Source organism: Emys orbicularis, chromosome 2, assembly GCF_028017835.1.
Source record: "Emys orbicularis isolate rEmyOrb1 chromosome 2, rEmyOrb1.hap1, whole genome shotgun sequence".
In the NCBI taxonomy this organism is placed as follows: domain Eukaryota; kingdom Metazoa; phylum Chordata; order Testudines; family Emydidae; genus Emys; species Emys orbicularis.
This window is the reverse complement of record NC_088684.1, coordinates 6,639,717-6,664,500: the sequence shown is the minus strand read 5'-3', so window position 1 is coordinate 6,664,500 and position 24,784 is coordinate 6,639,717. Positions and strand designations below refer to the sequence as shown.

At 46.3% G+C, this 24,784-nt stretch overlaps 1 protein-coding gene across 1 annotated transcript in view; it reads left to right on the top strand.

The window, feature by feature from the left end:
* Positions 1–24,784, top strand: part of ADGRB1 (adhesion G protein-coupled receptor B1) — a 278,120-nt gene that overhangs the window by 228,557 nt on the left and 24,779 nt on the right. Inside the window, exons 24-26 of the mRNA XM_065398580.1 lie at positions 7,571–7,656; positions 14,114–14,212; positions 23,894–24,065. Coding sequence (XP_065254652.1) covers positions 7,571–7,656; positions 14,114–14,212; positions 23,894–24,065 — 357 coding nt within the window. The remainder of the gene's footprint in view (positions 1–7,570; positions 7,657–14,113; positions 14,213–23,893; positions 24,066–24,784) is intronic.

Here is a 24,784-nt window from a genome sequence, read left to right as displayed (position 1 = left end):
CAACCGCTTTTAAAAATTGCCATTCCCCATTGAGCTAAGCCAGTGCAGCCAGTGTGTCTGTGATCACTCTTCCAGACTGGAAGCGCATGCAGGAGATTTTCTTTTTCAGAGGCTAAATGAAGCTCTTGAAATCAGTGGTCAGACAATGCTGAGTGGGTCCTGTGCAGCTCAGTAGACCAGCCCCCTTTGCTTTCAGCTCACAGTATGATCCAGAGGGCATGGATGGGGGAGAGCCACTGCTACATTCAACTAAATGAAACCATGCTCATCAAGAGAATCTGTGGTTACTTTCCAGTTACTTTGCCTGCTTTCAGGCAAAGGGGCTGCAACGGCCCTGTGGGTGCTGGAGAATCTCTGGGAGAGGGGGATTTTAGCAATGTTTGAGGTTCCTTTCCAAATCAAGCTTTCGCTTTTTTTCACTGCATGGGCCTACGTGACAATCCCACGTAGGCAGGAGTAAATATGACACAGCTGTGGCCTGCTAGGACATCACTGTGCATCGTGCCCTGGCCCTAGGCAATTTCATAATGATGGAGGAGACAGAACTCAGGGTATCCTGCTCTAGAACAGGCTTCTAACAGCTAGGCAAAAGGAAATTTGACTCTCTTTTAGTTGCTAGCAGTATAGGGCCAATGGCACACAGTCGAGCAGTTCAGATTACATTCAGTAGAGGGCAGTGGTATACCGATATACACATTAGCCAGCACAATATACCTCATTGGTTACAGGATCAGTTGGGTTTTACTTAGTAATGTTGCAGTTGGGGTCATTTTTATTATAGAGCAAATTATTCTTATAGTCAGTCCTAATTAATAATAGTATGATACAGTATCAGTGCGGTGACTTTGCTGATTTGGACACATGCCGAGGATGAATGAAGAGGAGCTGGTGAAGATAGCGTGGTAGGAGTGAGTGGCAGGAAAGAAGCCCCAAGGAAAGCTGAGGAAGTGATGAATGATTCCATTCAAGAAGATGGCAAGCAGGTGGACCTTAATGACCCATGGGCAGATGAAGATGGCAGATGCTTGCACAGAGACCTGATGCCAGTTGATGGGATACAGGGAAGAAGAAGAAGTGCTTTCAGATTAGCCAATCACTTGCCCTTGTACCATATTTTCCATATGGTTTGGTGGCCAAGAGAAGTTAAACAGTACTTGACACACATCTGTGGTGGGTAGGAAGTGACTTTTGGGAATGTCCAGAGAAACTGGAGTCATTGTCACTCCTCCAGCCATTTTGCTTTTGCTGTGTTGATGAACAAGACACTAGGAAGGAAGGGAACTTAATCCTCCAGTTTTTCTTAGAACGGGATTCTCTTTGACTTGAAAACAGAAGCATGGTACTTCTTCCCCGTACATCTCTTTTATTATTCTCCCTTTCCAACCACCTACAGCCCTGTCCTTATTGGCCTCCAGAAAGGGAATGTCTTCTTGAGCTCAGTGCATTCAGTGCATTCTCTCTGCTGGGCAGCAGGAATTTTAAAGAGCCAGGCCTGTAAATTCAGCCTCCTCACTGCCCATATGATGTAGAGAAACCCCTGTTTGGTTCACCTCAGCACTGCCAACCCTGGTTTACCTCAGCACTGCCAACCCAAAGCATTCAGAAATCATGAGAGTCTCTTGTAGAAACAAGAAGTCGGGTTCTTTTTATTTGCCTTGGAGTTTTTGAGCCTTTAGGGTTCACGGTTTCAGTCTTTTCCCCTGCAGTCATGACAGCTAGAAATTTCCTTTCTTGAAAGTCAAAGCTGCTGGTCTCATGTGATCACATGACTCCATGAGATGAGGCTTTAAGAACAGCACTAAATATTGCAAGGCTCATGAGAGCTCCCAATGCAGTTATCACCATTACTCCAGGCTTCTCTCTGGCTGTATAGATCTTACATTATTTCACATTCCCTTTCTCCTTGTTTATTCTTTTCCGGCCCCCCAAGGTGGTTTCTCTTTTTGGGTATGTCTACAGAGAGAGAAATGACCCAAGTCAGTTGACTTGTGCTCATGAGGCTTGGGCAGCACGGCTAAACATTGCTGTGTAGACGGATGGGCTTGGGCTGGATCCTCAGAGGGTCCCAGATCTCAGGTTTCAACCCAAGCCTGAACTTCTACACAGTGATTTTTCAGCCTCGGAGCCCAAGCCCCATGAGCTCCAGTCAGCTGACCTCGGCCAGCCATGGGTTTTTTATCCCCATGTAGACATACCGATTATCACTATTGGTGTTAAAGTAGCACCAAGAAGCCCCAACCAGGACCCATTGTTCTGTACACTCATAGTGAGAGACTATGAGAGGGGTAGCCGTGTTAGTCTGGATCTGTAAAAAGTGACAAAGAGTCCTGTGGCACCTTATAGACTAACAGACGTATTAGAGCATAAGCTTTCGTGGGTGAATACCCACTTCGTCAGACGCATGACTGAGAGACAGTCTCTTCCTCAAAGAACTTACAGGCTAAATAGACAGACAAAGGGTGGAAGAAAGAGGAAGCAGTATTCTCCCTATTTTATAAAGGGGAAACTGAGGCTCAGACACAGGGCCGGCTCTGGCTTTTTTGCCGCCCCAGGCAAAAAAGCCTCCTGCCGCCCCCCCCCCCCCCAGCGCGGTAGGGGAGGGCGCCGAGCCCGGCCGCGGGCCGCTCTCCCCGGCGGCCAGAGCGCCGGGAGGAGGACGGAGAGCCCGGCCGGGGCTCCACTCTCCCCGGCGGCCAGAGCACCGGGGGAGGGCGGCGAGCCCGCTGCGGCTCCACTCGCTCCAGCGGCCGGAGCGCCGGGGGAGGGCGGCGAGCCCGCTGCGGCTCCGCTCTCCCCAGCGGCCGGAGCGCCGCACCGCCCCCCTCCAGGTGCCGCCCCAAGCACAAGCTTGGTGGGCTGGTGCCTGGAGCCGGCCCTGCTCAGACAGAGTAAGTGACTTGCTGAGGGTCACACAGGAAATCCGTAACTAAACCAGGAGTTGAACCACAATCACCTGAGTCACAGATCTGTGCTTTGACCACAAGACCATCCCTCCTTTGTCCTTCTTCCTTTCATCAAACTCTATGTTCAGGCTTGGAAATGTCTTTATAGACACTGCTATTCTTAGGGTTATCTCCAGCAGCATGTGCACCTCTCATTGACATCAGCAATGGAAGAACAAAGGCGTGACATGACCCTGAGCCTAAAATCCTGCCAAGCTCCCAGAGCTAAATTCAGTATGTTAGTCGGTTTCACTCACCTGATCTGAGGTGAACCCCAGGATGACACTTCCTTGCATGGAAGTGTGGTTTGTGGTAGCAGATTTCTGCATGGAGACGCTCAGGGCTTGGCTAACATGAGACAGAATAATCATCAGCTTCTTTCCTCTAGTTATCTCAGTGGCTGGATCTCAGACTTGCTTATTCATTTCTAGACATCATCCCAGAGATAAGGAGGGGGAGTTATGAGGCATGTAATTAAGAGTGGATGTCTCTGTAAGCGGGCCACTGCCATACTCCAATGCGTGTTTGCCAAGAAACACGGTTATGATTTTTATTTGCTGAAATATCTTTTATTGATTCAATTACTGAGTTACACTACATAACATGGATGTTTCTGGAGATGAATGATTAGAAATGATTTACCCTGAGATTGCATATGAGCCTGTGGGTTGCAGCTAAAAATTCCATCGACTTCCAGGTGAAGCGTACCTGTTACGCGGCTGTGTTTACCAGCTGCCAGCAGGGATAAAGCTCTGAACCTACCAGCTGTGCTTCAGGCAGAACACACTTGTTACACTCGTAAGTGTACCAGGCAATTCGCACCTATTGGCATGCTAGGGACACACACTAGTAGACCAAGTAGGTACACCAAGCAGAACACACCCACAGTGCTGTGATCAACCAGCGATCGATTTCCTGCAGATATCTTTGGCTGTACTGCTCAGAGTGGCTCTGCCTCATCAGTGTTTTCTCAGAGCCAATCACACCCAGTGGTTTTGGATTTTATTAATATCAGTGGAGCAGAATCCAGTGACCCAGCAGCTGATCCTAACCCCAACAGCAGTTTCCTCAAGGGGAGGAAAAGTAAATAACCGAGATCAAAAGAGATCAGACTGCGGTGCACCCCCGTTCTTATATTGACTGGTCCCTGCTTGCTGCACTAGGGCCAAAGCTGTAGCTTTACCCGGGCTTGGGCTTCCCCCATCGTTTAAACTAGCTCATGGTGGATACTAGCCAAACAAGAACCAGGCCCAAATGTCATTGCCCATTCTTAGCAACGTTTGGTAGCACAGTCCCAGTGTGGTTTAGGTTCTTGGGATGCAGCTAACTCACCTCAGGTCGACTTTTTCTAGACTTTTTGGTAGTTTCCTCACTCAGAAAAAGTAACGCCTGATTCTCCTCTTCCGTGCCCCCGGTGCTGTCATATACACCAGTGCCATGTGACTGTCAGGGGCTGCCACGGCAGAACACAAGGACAAGGTTGCCTGTGTCATTTATGTGCAAGGCTCCAGGTAGGAGAGAATCAGGTTCTACCAGTCCAAATTCTGCCTCCTGTACTGACACGAGCAGACCAGCTGGCATGAATGGGACTGCTTGCCCGAGTAACCAAAGCAGGCTTTTATTTAATGGACTGTTAGCTCACATCATTGGATGGTGCTATTGGATCAACTGGAAATCAATGAAACCAGCCCTCTCTTTTCTTTTCAAATTAATGGATTTAGGCAAGTGGATTCAGGCCGCACAGACTTTTCTACCTTCTACTTCTTTTCACTGAAAACCCTCCAGGACTTCCTTTTAGCCTGTGGATTTTGGTGCCTTTGGGTTGAAGCTGCCCTGAGGCGACTGGCTTTTAGGACTGTTTTTGAATGACCCTGTATTGTTTACCCTAGAAAGCACCAAATGCCTGTGTCTCTAGCAGGGTCTCTAGGAAATAACCCAGAGCTGGAGACTGCACTGGGCAGCACAATATGGGGAGAAGGTGACCAGCCCTCCGTGGAGAAAGAAGTGGTTCGGGACTATTTAGAAAAACTGGACGTGCACAAGTCCATGGGGCCGGATGCGCTGCATCCGAGGGTGCTAAAGGAGTTGGCGGATGAGATTGCAGAGCCATTAGCCATTATTTTTGAAAACTCATGGCGATCGGGGGAGGTCCCGGATGACTGGAAAAAGGCTAATGTAGTGCCCATCTTTAAAAAAGGGAAGAAGGAGGATCCGGGGAACTACAGGCCAGTCAGCCTCACCTCAGTCCCTGGAAAAATCATGGAGCAGGTCCTCAAGGAATCAATTATGAAACACTTAGAGGAGAGGAAAGTGATCAGGAACAGTCAGCATAGATTCACCAAGGGCAAGTCGTGCCTGACTAACCTAACTGCCTTCTATGATGAGATAACTGGCTCTGAGGATGAGGGGAAAGCAGTGGATGTGTTATTCCTTGACTTTAGGAAAGCTTTTGATACGGTCTCCCACAGTATTCTTGCCGCCAAGTTAAAGAAGTATGGGCTGGATGAATGGACTGTAAGGTGGATAGAAAGCTGGCTAGATCGTCGGGCTCAACGGGTAGTGATCAATGGCTCCATGTCTAGTTGGCAGCCAGTTTCAAGCGGAGTGCCCCAAGGGTCAGTCCTGGGGCCGGTTTTGTTTAATATCTTTATTAATGATCTGGAGGATGGTGTGGACTGCACTCTCAGCAAGTTTGCCGATGACACTAAACTGGGAGGCGTGGTAGATACACTAGAGGGTAGGGATCGGATACAGAGGGACCTAGACAAATTAGAGGATTGGGCCAAAAGAAACCTGATGAGGTTCAACAAGGACGAGTGCAGAGTCCTGCACCTAGGACGGAAGAATCCCATGCATAGCTACAGACTAGGGACCGAATGGCTAGGTAGCAGTTCTGCAGAAAAGGACCTAGGGGTCACAGTGGACGAGAAGCTGGATATGAGGGATAGCTCAGTGGTTTGAGCATTGGCCTACTAAACCCAGTGTTGTGAGTTCAATTCTTGAGGGGGCCACTTAGGGATCTGGGGCAAGAATCAGTACTTGGTCCTGCTAGTGAAGGCAGCGGGCTGGACTTGATGACCTTTCAAGGTGCCTTCCAGCTCTATGAGATAGGTAGCTCTCCAACTAGCCCCCCTTGCACATTTCTGGATTTGGCCCTACATTCCTGAAAAGCCCCACATGTGGGATTTCTAACCTGAGTCAAATAGTATCATGGCAACAAAACCTCGATGGTGTCATTTTTCCACCACGGTTGCGGCCTCCTTTCCTGTCCCCTTAATGCATTTTCTTGTGACCTGAGTGATACCTGCGTGGCAATGGCACATTCACATCTCCGTAGCGCATGCTGAAAGCCCAGTGGCGTTTGCAGAAATGCAGCTTGCAGCAATGAATCCTGCTGTGCATTGGGAGTTGGGGATTGGTCCTGCTTTGAGCCGGGGGTGGGACTAGATGACCTCCTGAGGTCCCTTCTAACCCTGATCTTCTAGGATTCTATGATTCAGGACCGCTAAGGGAGTTGGCTTCACCTTGTGAGATCTGAATTCCAGGAGGTCCTTGTCGCTTCAGTCATGGTTTCCCCATACATCTGATCAGCACACATATTAATTCATGCTTTTATAAGTGGTCTGAGCTCTCCAGAGAAAAGGTTCTATAGAAGTGGAAACACATGCATCCCCATGCTGTATATACACAGCTATGAGTATGGTCAGCAGAGTTCTGATCTGAGCCTGACCAATCATGCCAAGTGACCATGTGGTTCCCCCTCATAGACGTGTAGGACTGGAAGAGACCTCAATAGGTCATCTAGTCCAGTTCCCTGCCCTCAAGGCAGGACTCATCCTCTAACACAGTGGTTCTCAACCTATTTACCATTGTGGGCCTCATCCAGTACTACCTGTATGGCCCTGAGGATGTCACATGAGCCGCAGCTCTGTGCTGATTGGGCCGCAGGTTGAGAACCACTGCTCTAACACCTCTTGGAAACAGATGGCTAGCACAGGCTCCACCCTTGGCAACTGCATCATCCCCCAAAGCCAGCAGAAGGCTATATCATTGACATGCCCACTTGCCCTGAATGTGGCTGCTTTCGACACATCTCGGAGTGCATCTGAGCAGAACCGTGGCTGTCCACGGGGCAGTGAGAATGGCAGACTTTCAGCACTGCCTGGTCTCACCTTGCCGTGACTGCCGCAGCTCCTTTAGCTCATGTCGGAGATGCTGAAAAGCGTTTGAAACCCAGCCCCTGTCTCCTCTCCCATTTGCCTTTTTCTTTGTTTATTCTCCAGAAAGGCCCTGATCATTTGGTTGTGCTGCCTGTGTTTTCCTTGCTAGACGCCGAGCGTTCATCACCCAAAGCCCATCAGGTTTCAAATGCTTGTGCTATGATCTGACCACTTTGCAATCTTGTCCTGAGTCACAATGACCTCTCAGATCTGCTAGCAGCTACCCTGGGTGTTGCTAAACCCACTGGCCTGCATTCAACAGGGCTGCGGTGGGGTGGCAAGAGAGGGGATGACTACTGGTCAGCTGGAGTAGATGTTCATGTGCCAACCTTACCAAACGTTTTTGTGTTATTGATTCTATCCTGAGCCGTCTAAAAACAAACCTGTCTGTTATTTTTCTTTCCACAGGTGAACATGGTTATTGGCATTCTGGTTTTTAACAAACTTGTATCCAAAGATGGGATAACAGATAAGAAACTGAAGGAACGGGCAGGGTATGCCTTATCAATACATCTAAGCAAAGAATGAAAATAAAAAATGCCGTGATCAATAACCAGACAGGGAGCGGAAAGACAGATGGAAAAAAAAAAACCATGCAGAAAAAGACTGATTTAAAACAACAGCAACAGAAGCATAATCTTTTTGCTCTGCCGCTGGGTGCAGGGGAGACAAAAGATGAGACGCAGCATTGTGTTAGCATGCACGGGGATCAGACGTTCAGATGGCATCAGCCCCAGCTAACGTATCCCAGCAAAGATTAGGAAAAGCCTCGCTTAGTGCTAACTCCCTGCGACAACAGCTGGCTAGGAGAAGGACGTGAGTGTGTGGAGCGTGGCGCAAGCTGGGGAGAGGTGCCAAGAGAATAAAGGCAAAGAGGGTGCACCCTCACTGCCTGCCAAAATGAGGGTGCTCAGGGCCTCACAGAAATGGGCCCTGCTGGCTTTCTGAGTGCGTATATGTGTAGGGCTGGGCAGATGCCATGATGGAGAGAGAGAGACAGAGAGAATGATAGAGCGAGACTCGTCTTCCAGGCCTTTCTGGTATCCCAGAGTCTGTTTACATTGCAGTTCCCCCTGGTTTTCTTTTGAAACGCATCTCGATTTCTTTGTGAGCCAGATCCCACAGCCCTTGCTCACTTGATTTCAGGGGGTATCGCTGTGGGCGGCCAGACAGAGCCCTAAATACCGTGCCAGCGCTTGGCTGGCTTAGAACCAAGCCCTGCGTCCATGAAGACAATTGGATTTTTCCCACTGGCTTCAGTTGAGCCATTTTTTGCCTTGTGACGAGTTAGTTCACACATGCAAGGCAGCATCCGGGCCAGACTTGCAGCCTGTGCTACCTCTCAGACTTCAAGGAAGGGGCCAGAAAATGGCCCATAGTCTCCAGGGGTCTGTTTAAAACCAGGTCAGAAGTAAGGCAGTGCAGCGCAGCACCTCTGATCACGTAAACACATCAAACCCTGCAGCCCTACCTCTGCCACTCCATGTACAGACTGTCTGCTCCCTATCACTCCAGTGTTTCCAGTGAGGAGCACAAACGCCTGCCCCCATTCGTACACTGCTGTCAGCTGATGGTCTCTGATTTACCTTCCAAAGTGCCATTGTAGTTTTGAAAATGTCGCTTGCTGCCGGGGGCCAAGAGTGTTGGTGCCTAAATACCACAGCGATGAGCCAATTGTAAATACTTGAGAGAGGCGGCAACTGGATTCACAAGGGGTGGGTGGGAAAGGTACAAGATTGACTATATCTGCAGCCCTGGGGAATTAAGTAGATGCCATATTAACATATCCATTGTAGAGGGGGATAAACCAGGGCTCCTAAATGATGGGCATTGCCTGGGATCCATTGGGATCTAGTGGATTAGGCACCATTGTAAGAGTCAAGGGTCTTGACTTTTTCTCCTGGTTGTAGTACAGAAGACCAGAGAGGCCAAGAATTCCATGGGCCGTGGAGTGTGATCTCGCCAGGCGCACTGCCCCCCATTCCCCAGAACTCAGAGACACAGAGCAATATTGGGAAAGAGGTGCTGCTGTCCTTCTTCTGCCAGGGAAGGACGTTAGTCTCGAAGGCTGTTAAACCATCAGCTTAGCAGTGTTGCTGTAGCCATGTCAGTCCCAGGATATTAGAGAGACAAGGTGAGCGAGGGAATATCTTTTATTGGACCAATGTCTGTTAGTGAGAGAGACAAGCTTTCGGGCCACACAGAGCTCTTCTTCGGCTCTGCCTCTCTCTCCAACAGAAGTTTGGCCAATAAAAGATATTACCTCACCCACCTTTTCTCTCCAAACCATCAGCTTGACATTCATTTTATACCAGTAAGCAGGTACCAGGTGCCATGATCACCAAGTGCTAATTCAGTGAAATTGCTGCCAAGTTCCATGATCTTTACCATCGATTCACCGTGCAGTTAGTTCCCTTCTAAATCAAAGGATTTTACAGGATTCTTGGGCCCGAAGATGCCTTAACATGCCAGTGGCGTTGCAGTGTGAAAAATACAGCGAGAATACAGATTCTACTCCTGTAACTCCGCTGAAGTCAGCGGCTAATGGCGTTACGCCTGACTCACACGGGTGCAATGGAGGGCTTCTAATCCTCACTAAGAAATAAGAGGATTTTTAAAAAATTGACTTTTTGATTCAAGCTATTGAGGCTCCCAAATGGAATAGGTCATCGGTGAAACGAGGTGAGACGTTCTCTGGCAACCTGCCTGCAAGGACAATCTTTCCAGTTAGACAGCCCTGTTGATTATTTGCATAAGCACCTTTTTTTCTGGCTTTACTTTGGGAAGAGAGGTGGCGGAGAAGAGAGGCAAAGAGCGGGGATTTTAAAACCTCCAGTCACCCTGTCTGCTGGAGGATAATTCCTCCGGGTGGGGAGTCAGTGTGTTTATTTAAAAATATTGTTATTCAGAGCTAGGCTGATATGTAACAGCTGAGGATCAGGCCCCTGATTCTTCTCTCGCACCAGGGCAAATCGTTGACATCAGTGGCTTTACGCCTGTATAACAGAGGGAAAGAGTGCAAGTGCACCATCCCTTATTGCTGGGGGGAAAAAGAGGGACCCGGGGAGCAACCTTCAGTGCACTGCCACACACTGCTGCTGCTAAAAGAGGGGGCTTTATTGCCTCCTCTACAAAGAGAGAACTAGAGAAAATACTTTAACCCTGAACAAGAGTCTGTGGCCAGATAATTACACTTGAAAGTGAATGTTCAGATAAGTCATTGATTGGATTAGCAGAGGAGAGAGTTATTGTCTTGCGTGCTCTCTCCCTCTCTCTGAGCAAAAACACCCCAAAGTCCTTATTTAAAAGATGCCAGCTGGTTATTGATCATACTGAATGTTATACTTTGAAAACAAAACTGACAAAGAAAGAAACCCCTTTTTTTCTGATGTTCTTTGTTGTTCCCCCCCCTTCTCTTCTTTTATCCTCTTTCGTTTCCATGTGTGCGTGTGTGCGTGCAATGATTTTAAATGTTCTCTGTGTTTAAAGATTTTGCCAATTTCATTCTCCTCTTGAAACACACCCATTGAGAACCCTGAAATGCTCAGGGAACTGTGTCACATCTAGCCAGCCGCTTACAGTCTGGGCTTGGGAGCCATGTTGGAAGATAATTCTGGAGACCATCAAGACAATAACTGCACTGGAGATCTTTGGGTTTAGGCACTGGAGGGGAACTGGTATAACCAGTGTCTTCTGTTTCTCTTGTAGCCAAGGCAAGAAGTATGGTTCGCTGTAGGAGAGAAAGCTATGTGACACTATAATAAGCACAAAACAATCCCTAACCTACAGTAGTTCTCATTAACAAGTCAACAGTCACCATACAGTGATATCTGAGATACAACAGTTTTTTCCCTATACTTAGAACAGGAAATAACTGTGATTATTGTGTCAATATTCTTGGCAAATGTTGACTTTCTAATGGTAATGACCTCACACGCATACTGTACATGTTGGCGCTTAAGCCAAGATCTGCAAAGATATTTAAGCACCTAACTCCCACTGATTTCAGTGATTTCAATGAGGGTTAGGCACCTGTGTACCTTTGAGGATCAGGGCCTTATAGATGAGTGCAGATATATAGATAGCTAGATCAACACGCACAATTAACCTGCACATGTACATCAACACACTGTGCACTAGAGGTGGGGAAAAGAGTATATCACGTTTTCAGTGAATACTCACTCCACATTGTCAATCAGTTCCCTATGGCCCAGTCTTATCCCTTTTGCGTTCACTTGCTGCAGACATTCAGCATTTGGGTTTTACTGATGCGTGGTCCTGTGTCCAGGCACAACACAGCTTGAATTGTGAATACCTGCTGTCAGTGTATCGAGTAAAACAATTGTAAAGATGTCAAATAAATTAAAATGGGGTCAGATTCTAATCCCTGTACACTGTGTAGTACCTTCCCCCACAAGTAGTGGCACTGAAATCAGTCATGCTACTCACGGCTTCAGGTGCTAGTCAATAAATGTATCACAATCCAGGCCCTCATGAATACTTTGGTAGAGATTGTGATCTGCTTGTGGTCTTTTAGCAAGCAGAAAAAGAAGCTAAATTCACTGAATACACTATTCACTATGATTATGTCCTTTGCTGTACTGCACATACTCCCCTCCCCCAAAAATAGACACATGTGGACTACACAATCAGCCCCTCCCCCCGACAAAATACACACCAGAATATGAACCACCTATATCTGTTTTTACTTGCCCCAGCTTTGAGTGCACACATGACAGCAGACTTCTTTCCACCTCTAGCTGATGTGCTGTTACTTATGTTTATGTCCTTCCTAGCAGAGGTTCCCATCAAATGTCTTGTAAGATCGCATTTTTTGCTCCTTACAGTTCCCTGTTCCTTGTGGCCCACAATGGAAATCTGGGGAGAAAGCACCTTTTCAAGGGTCATTCAGTGGATGTGTCTCAGCAAGGCACACACAGTGCCAAATTTATGCCTGGTGTGACTCCATTGATTTCACTGGATTCACACTATCCATGAGTTTGGAGCACACTTTCTAGAAGACGTTATACACCCACAGTTATACACCCACATCCAATGGAGCCAGTGGCTAATTTTCTCTCTGTCTCAAGGCTATGATAGCTGTGAGATACCTTCGCTACAAGTCATTATTTCTGATGGAAGTAATGGCTTATGTAATACCAGCTCATTAAAAACTGTCCAGTAGCCCTTTAAGTAATAAGCCCATGTGACCATTGGACACACCATAAATACTAAGCTGGTTTTCACAGTGATGTGCTTTCTTGTATTTTAGACTGAATAGATAGTTATAAAAGCTAAGGAAAGACATGCGTCTAGTCCACCTTCAAGGCAAAGTGGGTTTGCAAATGCTTTGCATTTGGTATTAACTAACTGCCTCTCACCAATGGTGCAATGCACACCCACTGGGGGCGAATATCATGCTGTCTCTTGCCAGTGAGACAACGCCCTCTCTGCTGTTAAGCTATTTTATTGGCTTGATTAAAGCCAAGCGTTGGGTCCAAAACGTGTGTGTGCGCCCTCAAATACCTGTCCGTGGCTAGTGCCATCGTGAAATCAGAGTGCTCACTCTCTGGATCCATGGACAGAGCAGCGGGGATGTATAATTGCCTCCACTGTATGGGATGTCTGCACAGCAGCTGGGAGGTTTAAAGCCCAGCTTGGGTAGAAGTTCACACACTAGCTCTCGCTGAGCTGGCACACTCAACATTGCAGCATGGCCTGGTGTCTCAGGTTAGCTGCCCAAGTACACTCCCATCCGAGATCCTAGTTATGTACTCAGGTGCCACCGAGGCCACCAGGGCTCCACAGCCTTTTTTTTAGGGCACTAACTCGATGTGAGCTCTACCCTTGCTGGGAATTACACCCCCCCGGCTTCTGTGCAGACACATCCTTTGTGAGCAAGGCCCGGAGTTAAGCGTTGTTGACTTCTAAAAGAGGATCCTTGCCGGAGACAAGGAAACAACCTGGTGGGACCTGCAGTTCCATCTCCCTTTATGGACGGATTAAGGCCCTGAATCAGCAAAGTTCTTAAACGCATGCTTAACCTTACGCACATCAGTCATCCGATCTCTGTTCAGCAAAGCATTTAAACACATGCTTCATGGGAAGTACATGCTTAAGACCCGTTGAAGTCAATAGGATTTAAGCATGTGACTTGGCCTTCTTTGCTTTGCTGAATCAGGGACTAAGGGCCAGATTTTTAAAGGTATCTAAAAATGCAGATAGGTGCCTAGAGTAATTTTCAGAAGTGCCTAGGCACCATTGATTTCAACGGGAATTGGGTGCCTAGGTGCTTTTGAAAATTCTACCAGGCATTATTAGGTCCCTACATACCTTTATAAATCTGGCCCTGAGTCACTGATGATTTGTTTCTTTCCTGTCACCGTCTGCTGCTAGGAAGGTATTTTGCCTGCTGGCTGATCTAGCGCAGAAGGGACAGTGGAATAAGCATGTCGTCTACACCTCACTCTGCTTCACCAAACAAAATTAGCCAACACGGTGCTGGTCCCACCAGTCCTACTTCTTGCCTTTCAAGTGCAACACGCTGCAGCCGGGCCAGAAGCAAAAGCACCCCAGAGAAAGGACAGACGGGGAGAGAAAATATGCTCAAGATCAAAAACATGCAAGCAGGCCTGGGAGGGTAACAAAAACATGCAGTAAAAGGTTACCACCAATAGAGGCACCAGAGGGTCGCCTTGAGCCCGGCGGAACCTTTCCCAACACGGGTCCACCCACATCAGTGGCACCAGCGCAGCTCTTGACTTGACTTCATGCATCTGGAATGACACAGACGAGAGTTTTTTTCCTTCCTGTCTTTTGATCTCTTTGCTCAAACTGGGTGTGGTGTGGCTGGTTGGTTCCTTTTTTTCCTTTTCTTTTCTGTTCCTTTCTTCGTTTGTGTTCACAAGCAAAGTATTTTGTTTTGTTTCAGTCTTTTGATTTTAATTGCAGTCAGATGGCAGTGCCTCTTTACGGCATGACGCTCAAATGTTCCAAGTGTGGAGTAGTTTCTTCTGCTGAAGTTTCGGCCACAGCCACCAGTAACGCCATGTTAGTTCCTCTAATTTCAACTTCTTTTCTTTCTTTCTTTCTCGCTTTCTTTATTTGATTTCCCTCTTTCATTTTATTCCCTGTTTGTTTTCTCTCCCCATGTCCCACCCACCCTCCTGCCTTCCCATCCCCTCGGGCCATAAGAAGTTAGAAGTGTAGGCTTCCTGAAATGTCCCTGGAACAAGGCCTGCAAGAGTTAAAGTCCTAGGGAAGATTGGACCCTACTGGGTGCTGAGCACTCCAGCAAAACACTTTGATATGTGCTTAAAGCAATGCAGGTGACTAACCCCACTGAAGTCAATGGGACTATTCATGTGCTTAAAGTTGAGCATATATCTACGGCCCTAAATTCAGCATAGCACTTGGGGCTTGACTCTTGATGGCAACACTCCCATTGACTTTAATAGCTCATCGATGCACAAATTAAAGACAGAAGGGGCCATTGTGATCATGTAGGCTGGTCTGCTGCTTAACACAGGCTGTAGGACTTCCCAGGCTCAAGCCCTTAGCCCCCAGTTTAGCAAAGCACTTAAGCATGTGCTTCAGTCTCATTCACTTCAGACTGCTTAAAATTCAGCATGTACTGGAGTCTTTGTTGAATCAAGACTACGTGTTTTTCTGGATCATGCAAGAGTGCTCATCACCTCGAAGGACAGAGCCCCTGGTTCACTACATGTTCTTTGGCACAGAGAGTCTTATGGAAGCAGGGAGCTGTTTGAACTGGATTTAGACGCCTTTGGTTCAAGGGACACTGTCAAGTGACCAAACAAAATATTGTTAAATGTCGTAATTTTGATACTAACTGGTTTTGAGCTGGTTGAAAATTTAAAAAAGCATGAACGCAGGGATGTTTTTGTTCTGCTGTTTTTTTAATGGATCAGGGTTTGGTTTTTTGAAAGTATCTGTGGAATGCTATTTTCAGCATTGGTTTTGTTTTGGGTTTTTTTCATTTTGATTGTAATTGACAAAATGAAATGTTTCGATTTTGAAATGATTTTTTTTTTCAAAAATGAATGGTTTTGATTTTAAAAAGTCCCCATCATTTGACTAAACTAACCAAGCAAAATTTGCAATGGAAAAAACGAACCCAAAAAGTGGTTTTTGTTGAAAAACTTTGAAAAATTTCAGGAAATCAAAAAGGGTTTCTGAAAATTTTCATTTTTGAAAAATGACCACATTTCATCAAAATAATTTGAATAAAAAATTTCGATCAACTCTATTGACAGTTTAGATTTTTTGAAATTGCAAGGATTAAAAAAAATCATATTTACTTTTCATTGTTGATCCTGTGTTACTTTGTTCACCAGCTTGGATGGCGAAACTGTACTGGGTGTGACACTTGTGTGTTTCTAGTGAGTTTCACATACCAGTTCCTGTGAATTAGCACCACATCGTGGCATTTCAGTTTCCTACCATTCAGGAGGAATGTTTAAATCTAGCAAAAATATGATCATTAATAAAAATGATATATTTCATGGAATAAAAATATAATTCATATTAAGATTTGTAAGCCACACTCCTTTTTTTTAAACAAATTCGAATATATTGTCCTATTCTACTTGACATTGTTCCTTTACCAAATACATGATCTAATTCATTTTCAAATTTTAAAAAAATGGCTTTACAGGGCAGTTGGAAATCGCCATCTCCTACTGAGCCTGAGAGCTGCTCGTTTTACTTAATTGATTTGATAAGTATCAGTAAAAGAACGTATATATGCCTTGTTTTCCTGGCAACAGAATAACAACATCAGTAAATTTCAGTGCAAGATTTTGTTTGCTGTGATCTTGCCTTTGATAAAGGATATCTGAGCAACTGAAGAAGAATTTGTATAGTTGGCCCCGACATCACTCCCATCCTCCACTTGGTTCTGCGGTTCATTATTATCATTTTGCCCACTCCAAATCTCTTGCAAACAAGGTTGTTAATGAGGCAAAGTCCTGGAGTAGCTGACCATGCCTCTTGTTGATATCAATATTTCATTATGCTGGGCATTCAAGTCTTTAATGTCAGGTTTGGGGCCAGCTTTGCCCTTTGATATTGCGGCCTTTGGATGAAAATTGCATGGGGCAGATCTAGACTGGATTCTTGGCTTCTCTCTGACACAGACTATAGCAGTGACTGTGGTGGTTGGTGGAGAAAGGCAGAGAAGGAATAGCAGTGCCTTGTTATTTCCATGTTTCTGTCTGGCACAGGCATCACCTGTCAGACCAGAAGGTTCCCTGGAGAGCAGAATGCATCTGGGATGATGGTGCATGAAAATACACAGCAGGGTCTCCATTTGCTTGACTTTGGGGAGTTACAGTACTTTCTGACAGCTGGGTCATGAAAACACCTGTGCATCAGAGTGAAGAGGAGGCAGAAAAATAGGCATTTAGCACCAGTTGTTCCCCGACTGGGTAGAATCAAACCATACCACTGGTAGGGAGGGCTAGGTGGGAAGTGAGAGCAGAGCAAAGGTCAGGGGTACTGGACATTGCCAGGTTTCTTTTCTTGGGAAACACAGAAACAGTTGAGAAGGTGGAAAACTTTGGACCTCTTTGACCCATGAAGTGTAGGGCAAACGTGCCAGATGTGTCCTTTACCAAGTTGGCTTCCAGTTGTGGACTCTACCGCCATGCTGGGACTTCTCTTTAGCTGATTTGTGCCCGGTCTGCCTGCTCCCTCATCCCTGGGCAAACGCTACCCTAAAATCTTTTGCCTTTGCCACCTTGGGAAGAGGTTTGATCTGAAAATGGGACTGCTATATATGGTCTTCTCAGCCATATCAATTCTTTGCATGTTTTCTATGAAAAAGGGGCTGCACTGCAGAAAATTGGAGTTACTGTTGTTTTGATTAGATAGCTAACTAGCTAGAACAGAGGTAGGCAACCTATGGCATGCGTGCCGAAGGCGGCACGCAAGCTGATTTTCAGTGGCACTCACACTGCCCGGGTCCTGGCCACCGGCCGGGGGGCTCTGCATTTTAATTTAATTTAATTTTAAATGAAGCTTCTTAAACATTTTAAAAACCTAATTTACTTTACATACAATAGTTTAGTTATATATTATAGACTTATAGGAAGAGACCTTCTAAAAACGTTAAAATGTATGACTGGCACACGAAACCTTAAATTAGAGTGAATAAATGAAGACTCGGCACACTACTTCTGAAAGGTTGCCAACCCCTGAGCTAGAATTACTGTCCGTAAACATGCCACTTTGTATGACATGTTCAAAGACAGGGGCTGAAATACTGGCCCCAGGGAAGTCAATGGCAAAACTCCCATTGATTTCAGGTGCTCCAGAATCGATTTCATCCAGGATCCTTGCCCCCCCCCCCCCCAGTGAATCTCAGGCAAATAGGAAACATGGGACATCAGTTCGGGGGGAGTAGTTTACCAGCCCATGGTCGGTGTCCCTATTGAGAAACAAATTTTACCGCACGTTTTCTCCTCAGGATAGTTGGAATTTAAATGCCTTTTTAAACTCACGATACTTTTGTTAAACAAATACATGATTATTTGGGGGATTCATTTAGGAGAGGCTGTTCTTACGTTGTGCTGGAAACTTTGACAGGAGATTTCAAAGTCCACTGACATGAGGCTGTCCATGGATTTCAGTGGTCCTTGGATCAGTTCCTTATTTCCCAGTTTGCTTATGGAGGAATACCTGCGTCTTCTATTTATTTCAGTGGGAGCTGGGGATGCCTAGAAGTTCGGAATGGCCAGAGCAGATCAGACCAATGGCCCATCTAGTCCAGTATCTTGTCTCCAACATTGCACAGCTGCTCCAGAGAAACGTGCAAGAAACCCCGCAGTAGGCAATTAAGGGATAACCTGCCGCCAAGGGAGAGTCTCTTCCTTCCCACTACCAACTTAGAATCAGGCTACTTATTTAGTTGCCAAAGTCTAGGCACTGACATTTGAAAGCCGCAGCCGAAGCCTACTATAGTTGAAAGTTTTCCCCATTATGCAAGTGGCTGTTTAGGATTAAAAAGTGCTGCCACCCCTTACCGCTCCCCCCTGCACACACCCGTCTCCGGGATGGCTCTTGCTGGACTATCAAAGGGATGGAGGAGCTAAACATTAAAACAGTCCTAACCAACAGGCCTCCGTGTCTGCACGCTTTGAAGATCGCCCTGTTTATGTGATTTCCCTAGGAACAGGATGTCGAATCGTGAGGTCTCAGGTTACCTTTGGGCATGACTTATTCTATGAGTTGTGCCATGCCATGTCCTTTATGGCTGCTGCTTTCCTAGCCTCTCTCCTTCATTTAACTAGCGGCCACTACTTCCACCGAGACCCTAAGGCAGCTTGTTCTAGCTGTCAGGCCTTTCTTGGAGTCTGTCCTTTCAAGAGTGTCTCGGTGCTCGGTGCCGGGGATTCCGTTTCTATTTTTCATTGATCAGGATGTGTTTCTCTATCCTCCAGAGATGCCGCTATCTGCTTCTTGATCTCAGAGCGTTTTCAGTCTTTTCTTGGCTCATGGTCACTTCCACAAAATTCTAGGTGCCTTCAGAGCCTGATTCTGTGGCCCTTACTAACCCTGAGTACCTCTTCCATGCTTGGTTAGTACCATCAATGGGACTACTCACCTGGGTAAATGCTATGCAACACAAGTACGGAGTCCTGACTTGGACCCTCAATGTGAAGATGCTTCTTTGCCACTTCAGGCCCCTGTTTAGACTGGCAAAAAACAGCTTCTATATTTAGGTGTCAAAGTCCTTTCTCACTTAGCAGGACCTCGTGGTGCAATCTTTTGATTTGTAGATTTCGGGTAGATTTGTCAAGATGGCCATCGCTAATAAACTGTCTCGGAATGGTAGCCATCCCACAGCTAACTTATCATCTACTCAAGTGACTCCAAAGAAACTGTTCTATGTACTTGAGATGTTAGGTCTTGTGATCTTCCATTCACAGGGTTTAGAATCCAATTATTGAGGGAAGTACAGTTCCCTCAGGAGCAATTGTGTGGAGATGGGCAGTCATATCCTGATGGCTCCATTAGAACTTGTTGGTTGCAAACCCAAATGTTAGCTTCTTTTCTGACATTCTTGGGGGACTCATCCTGCAGGAGGGTGGCTTGGAAAGAGGAGTGGGATTGTGATGCTTATGGACTTCTCTCAAGAGGGTCCCTAAAACGGAGACAACAACTTATTCCCCTAGGGCAATGGTTATGTCCCCAACTTGAGCTGAGCAGGAGGAAGCATGGTGCTGGTAGTCTGTGAACCACTTTTCCTACAACAGGACAGTCATAGAACTAGAGAAGCATTTGGGTTAGGATGGACTTCCATAAGATCAGCTAATCTCTACCCTCTGCATCAGGGCAAGACAGACATTACTATCCCTAAATCTTCCCTGATGGATGTGTGTCTGGTCCCAGCCTTACTTGTCTCCAGCTTCGGCAGTTCCACCTCCCTTGGCAGCTTTTTCCATAGCCTGAGCTGCTCTTTGAGTTATTAACTTTATTTCCTGCTGCAGCTTTATCCCATTAATGCTTGTTCTGTCATCCTAAAGCAATGAGAATAATTGATCTCAGTCCTCTTTGTAACATGCCGTTACATCCCTGAAGACAGTCATTGTGTCTTCTTGCCTTAGTCTTCTTTTCTCTAGGCCCAGTCCTCTTAAACTTTCATCATTGTAGATCTTTGTTTCCCAAACTTTTTTTGTCATTTGTGGCACTCTCCTCTGAATTCTTCCTAGTTTATCTTTGTCCCATGGCAAAAATTGAGTTCTTAGAGCTGTTGATAATAGAGAATGAAACAGGGCATCTACTGGGGGTGTAGTGTTGGTGAACATCTTCTGATTAAAGACCATGACATGTCCCTGCTTTTGACAAGGCCGAATATGGTCCCACGTGTGCAGCCCTACTAGGCTTTGCTAGCTTTTCATTCTATGTCCTGTTGAAGAAACGTGAGGGCCACAGTATTGTAGAGACGTGCTGTCACACGACATCATAAGGTTACATCATTGTGCTGTGTTGTGGCATCCGCACATCCTGACATGATACCATTGCTCTGGATCATACGGTGCTGCAGCAGCATGATGCCATGACATAATGTCTCTGGGCTGTCATGTAGCAGTGTTGGACCATGATCATGCCTTGTTAAAGCAGCATCCTAGTTCAATGATCCAATGGCACAGGACCCAAGCTATAATGTCACTGCAATCCACACGAGGAGAATATGGGTCTTTGTCCCCTCTAGTGCATGGGATGAATACATAAGAGGATAAAAGCCTACCTCAGCTGCCAGCCAAAAGTCTTATTTCTTCATCTCAAGCCATAAAGGTCTTCGGTTTAATCCCCTCTGAAAACCCATGAAAGAGGGCTGTTATATAACCATATTGCTCCACAGCACCATTAGTTAGCAATACCGTCATGTCACGTTGCAATCCAATGTCATGACGTGCTGACATAGCACCTAAGTATTATGATGTTGCATAGGCCCTGAGAGTTATATCAAGACCCCTGAAGGCTTCATGGATGCCAAAGCACCTAATAAGAAACAGGACAGTCCTAAAGATATAGTATGTGTTAATCGCAGTACAGAGCCAATGCAAAGGAGGTGGAATTAAGGGCACGCTCCTTTCAGGCCTGTTTTTCTTTCCTTTTTTTCTTTCCCTTGTTTTTTTTTTTTTTTTTCCTTAAGCCCCAGGCTTGACGTGTGTTTTAAAAAAAACCAACACAACCCTTTTGCACTTAATACTTCAAAAGCTAAGCAGAGCTATGAAAGTGAAATCAGAGTAATTTATAGCCCATTGCCATCTGCCACCTGGGAGAAAAATTGTGCATTATATGTCAAGCAACATTTCCATAATATTTGTAAGGGATGAATATTGCTGAGAAGGCCCCCGGAAGATGAAGCAGAAAAAGATCAGAAAGTTGGGCCAGATGCTCAGATGGTGTGTCGGCATAGGTCCATTGAAGTCAATGTAGCTATACTGATTTACACCAGCTGTGGATCTAGCCCATGGTTATTTTAATCATGATTCTTCTGGTTAATGTCTGGGGGGATGGGGGGATCGGGGAAGCAGGCTGTATCTGCTGTGTAGTAACAGCTCTAAAGATTGTTTGTGGTGAGAATCGGAGAGAGGTCCAACAGAATGTCTTGACTAAGAGGGACAGGAGAACAGTCGCACGTGGAAAGGATGTAGACTCCAGGGAAGAAGAGGGATTGTTTAAGGCGATCCCACTGCAGTCTTGGGCCGTTGTGTCTGAGTTTGGGAGGACAGCTTCAGCCCTGACTCCTCGCTGAGTCAGTTTGTGTCTACGCATGCACATCACGGGAGTTGTTTATGGAGCTGGTGTTGGCACTAGTGTGAATCAGAAGCAACTCCACTGAAGGCAGGAGAGGTATGCTAGTGTACATGTGATCAGAACCAGGCCCGTGGTACTGGTATTAGAAACAGGCCTGAGCCAAAGCCCTAATCTAGCCCCAACTCTGAACTCTGGATCTGAGTCCAAACCTTTTTTGCATTTAATGTTTGGACTCAGCCTGTTACAGAGACAGTTTCAAGCTGCCGAATCTCATCCAAAGCCAGATTTGTGGTTCAGATCTGAGCTATGGTTCAGGCCTGTTGCTGTAGCCAGAGCCTGTTGTGTGCTTTTCTGCTAATGTCCTTAATGTAGCCGTTCCTATGTGTCGGGAGTGTGATAGGCCAGGGAACTCCAGAGGGCAGAGTAGTCTGATATCACCCAATCCAGTGCCCTCTCTTTCCCCTTGTTCTCTCTTGTCACCAGAAGTATGGTGAGCAACTTGAATGAGCTGCTTTGCCCAGCCAGACAGCTGGTGTGTTGGACATTCTGATCCTGGCATGGAATACACCTGTGGAATCCTGTCATCAGGCAAATCTCATTTTTCCATTTGGCTTTTCTGCCACTTCAGTTTTGTTCTCCCCACACTTGTTCTCCAGTCAGCTTCATTAACATCATGTTGCAAATGGTGATTCTGAGAGGTTTCTGTTATCAGATGCTCTCAGCCAATTGCGGGGGTGGGTGGGAGGGTGAAGCAGGAGGGGGAATAAAAACACTTGTCTGGTTTATGACTATGCTGAAAAACTACAGTATGTCTGCAAAAAATTGGGCATTCAAGAGTCAGTCCTAAACTTTCCACTCAATGTCCTATGTGCAGTTATAGGGCATGCATATCATGTTACGGCTCTTTCCTTACATGGTAACACAAAACCCTCTACTTGGTGGAGAAAGGGCAATTACACAGGAATTGACCTGCTCTTTCAGGTTGCTGGTTAATTGCACCAGTAGCTCCTAAATTCATGAACTCAAGCCTGGACTGGTGTGCAGAAATGCTGATGTATAATTATTAATTACAGAAATAACCCATCACTGCAATCTACCATCATTGCAGTGGGAAGTCCTTGGGCGTTGTGCCTGGATAACGAGTGTGTGTAAATTGGGTTAGAACTTACTTGGCCATGTGTCATTAAATGGTCAGTGATTCCCATGTAAGTGCTGCAAAGTGTGAGTCATGATATCTGTGTCCTATAATAGGCCATGTTACCTATCTATGTGTCTTTACGTATAGGTCAAGATTTTCTACCCAGAAAAGTTTGAGGTCCACTTGTTATTTCCGTCTCTGTGTGTACTCTTGCTACGCTTCTATTGTAGATAGAGTCCCATGGTTCCCTCTGTGCACCGCTGTCCCCAAATGTTTAGAATTAAAGTTGAGTCCATTTCCTATGTATTGCCACAGTCTGCACTGATTTGGTTCCCTTGGTGGCAAAGAGGTCAAGCATGGTCCATGGAGACGGAAATGCCTTCTCATTTCTAGAGGTGGTCTGGCCAGTTCAGACCTGGAGCTCCTAGTTGGGATAGTGCAGGGATGCTCACCTTCCAGATGACTGTGATGTACAGTATCCCTGCCACGACTAAACAGATGACTTGAATCCTACGAGCCATCAAGCCAGTACTACTTTCACTTGCAAGAATAGCTTAAGATTCATCAGATAGAACTGGTTCCAGTTTTCCAGGGTGTTTATTTAGCAAGATCCCATCTGTACCCAGTAGCCCCTTGTTAACAGATAACAGGATTCAGGTGCCAGCAGCCTCCTTAGTTATCTGGCTATTTGTATGTGAGGAACATTTGATGGAGGGCAAGAAGTGCTTCCAGGAGCTTACCGTCCAGGCTCAAATCTGTCCTTGTCAGCTTAGCCACCCGAACCCTCCAAATAAAACCCCATGTGATACTGATTTACTGAGTGCCATGACAGTCCAGGCACCAGTAGCCATTAGCTAAGTGTTGATGGCCATCAAGGCAACCTGGCTTCTCCTGTAGATGTTCCACTCCCCTCTTGCAACATACAGTGGCCGCATCTTCTCTCCGCTCCTTGGACAATACCACTGGTGTGATTAACAGTGTGGAGTGGGAGGGGCATGAGGGGGACATGATATGCCTGCCTCCTTCCTTCCCACCCCGAATTTCTGTGCATGCTTGCACCACTGAGCCATAGTCCCCTCGAAGTGTCTGCCGCCTGCTCTCAGAGCATGAATGTGATGAGCAAAGCAGCCTCCTGCGTCCCTGAGGGAGCTCAGAAATCACCCAAAATGAGTCCACTGTTACTGAGGAAAATTCTTCAGCAGCCCTTTGGGATCAGGAGGCTGAATTGGCTCCCACGCGTGATCACAATGTTTAACTGGCTGGGGATGAAGCTGAACTCGGCTTTGCTTTCTCTTCCCTGACAGGGCGTCCCTTTGGAGCTCCTGCGTGGTCCTACCTCTGCTGGCGCTGACCTGGATGTCTGCGGTTCTGGCAATCACGGATCGGCGGTCGGCGCTCTTCCAGATCCTCTTCGCTGTCTTTGACTCCCTGGAGGGCTTTGTCATTGTGATGGTACATTGCATCCTGAGACGAGAGGTGGGCACCGCCAGTGATTCCTACTGCGCAGCCCAGAGGGCTGCGGGTGACCCGTCTACCGGAGGCCAGATTGGGAATTGCAGCCTTCTTGCACTCTCTCTGGGGATTCCACCGATCCCTTGAGCTGTGGGCCATGACATTCAGCTACACAGACGTCACAGTGATGAGTGTGACAGAAGTGCCTGGACAAATGGATGGATAGGTGGACGTCACGCTGAAAACGTACAGTGGAGCAGAGTTGTGGGGACAAGCCTCGTTTAGTTTATCATTGGTCCAAAATTTAGGTTTTGTTTTTTTTAAAAAAAAAGGTTCTACAAAACCTAGGATTTGCAGAAAAGTTTTCATCCATGTTTAAAGACAATATCAACAAAAAACAAGTCTGTTTTCTAGGGGTTGTATTGAAATAGTCCCCAGCAATGTTGGAAACCCAAACACTGCATATATGGTGCCAGTTTATGGGAGCCATAAGTTAAACTTGACTATGAGCAGAAAGTGAAACTTTTTTTTACTTTAAACCAGTGAACTCCATCAATGATGAAAAGTTACATTCCTTTTTTTTTAAGTTCTTTCCATTGCAATAAAATGAGGTGTCATTAATAACATTGACAAGGAGCTTTTTTATTTATATATGTGCATGTTACCTTGATATAATTCCTTTCAATTAAGTGGGCCTGATAGATTCAGTGGAATTACACCAGGGATTGGCCTAGCCCAGAGTC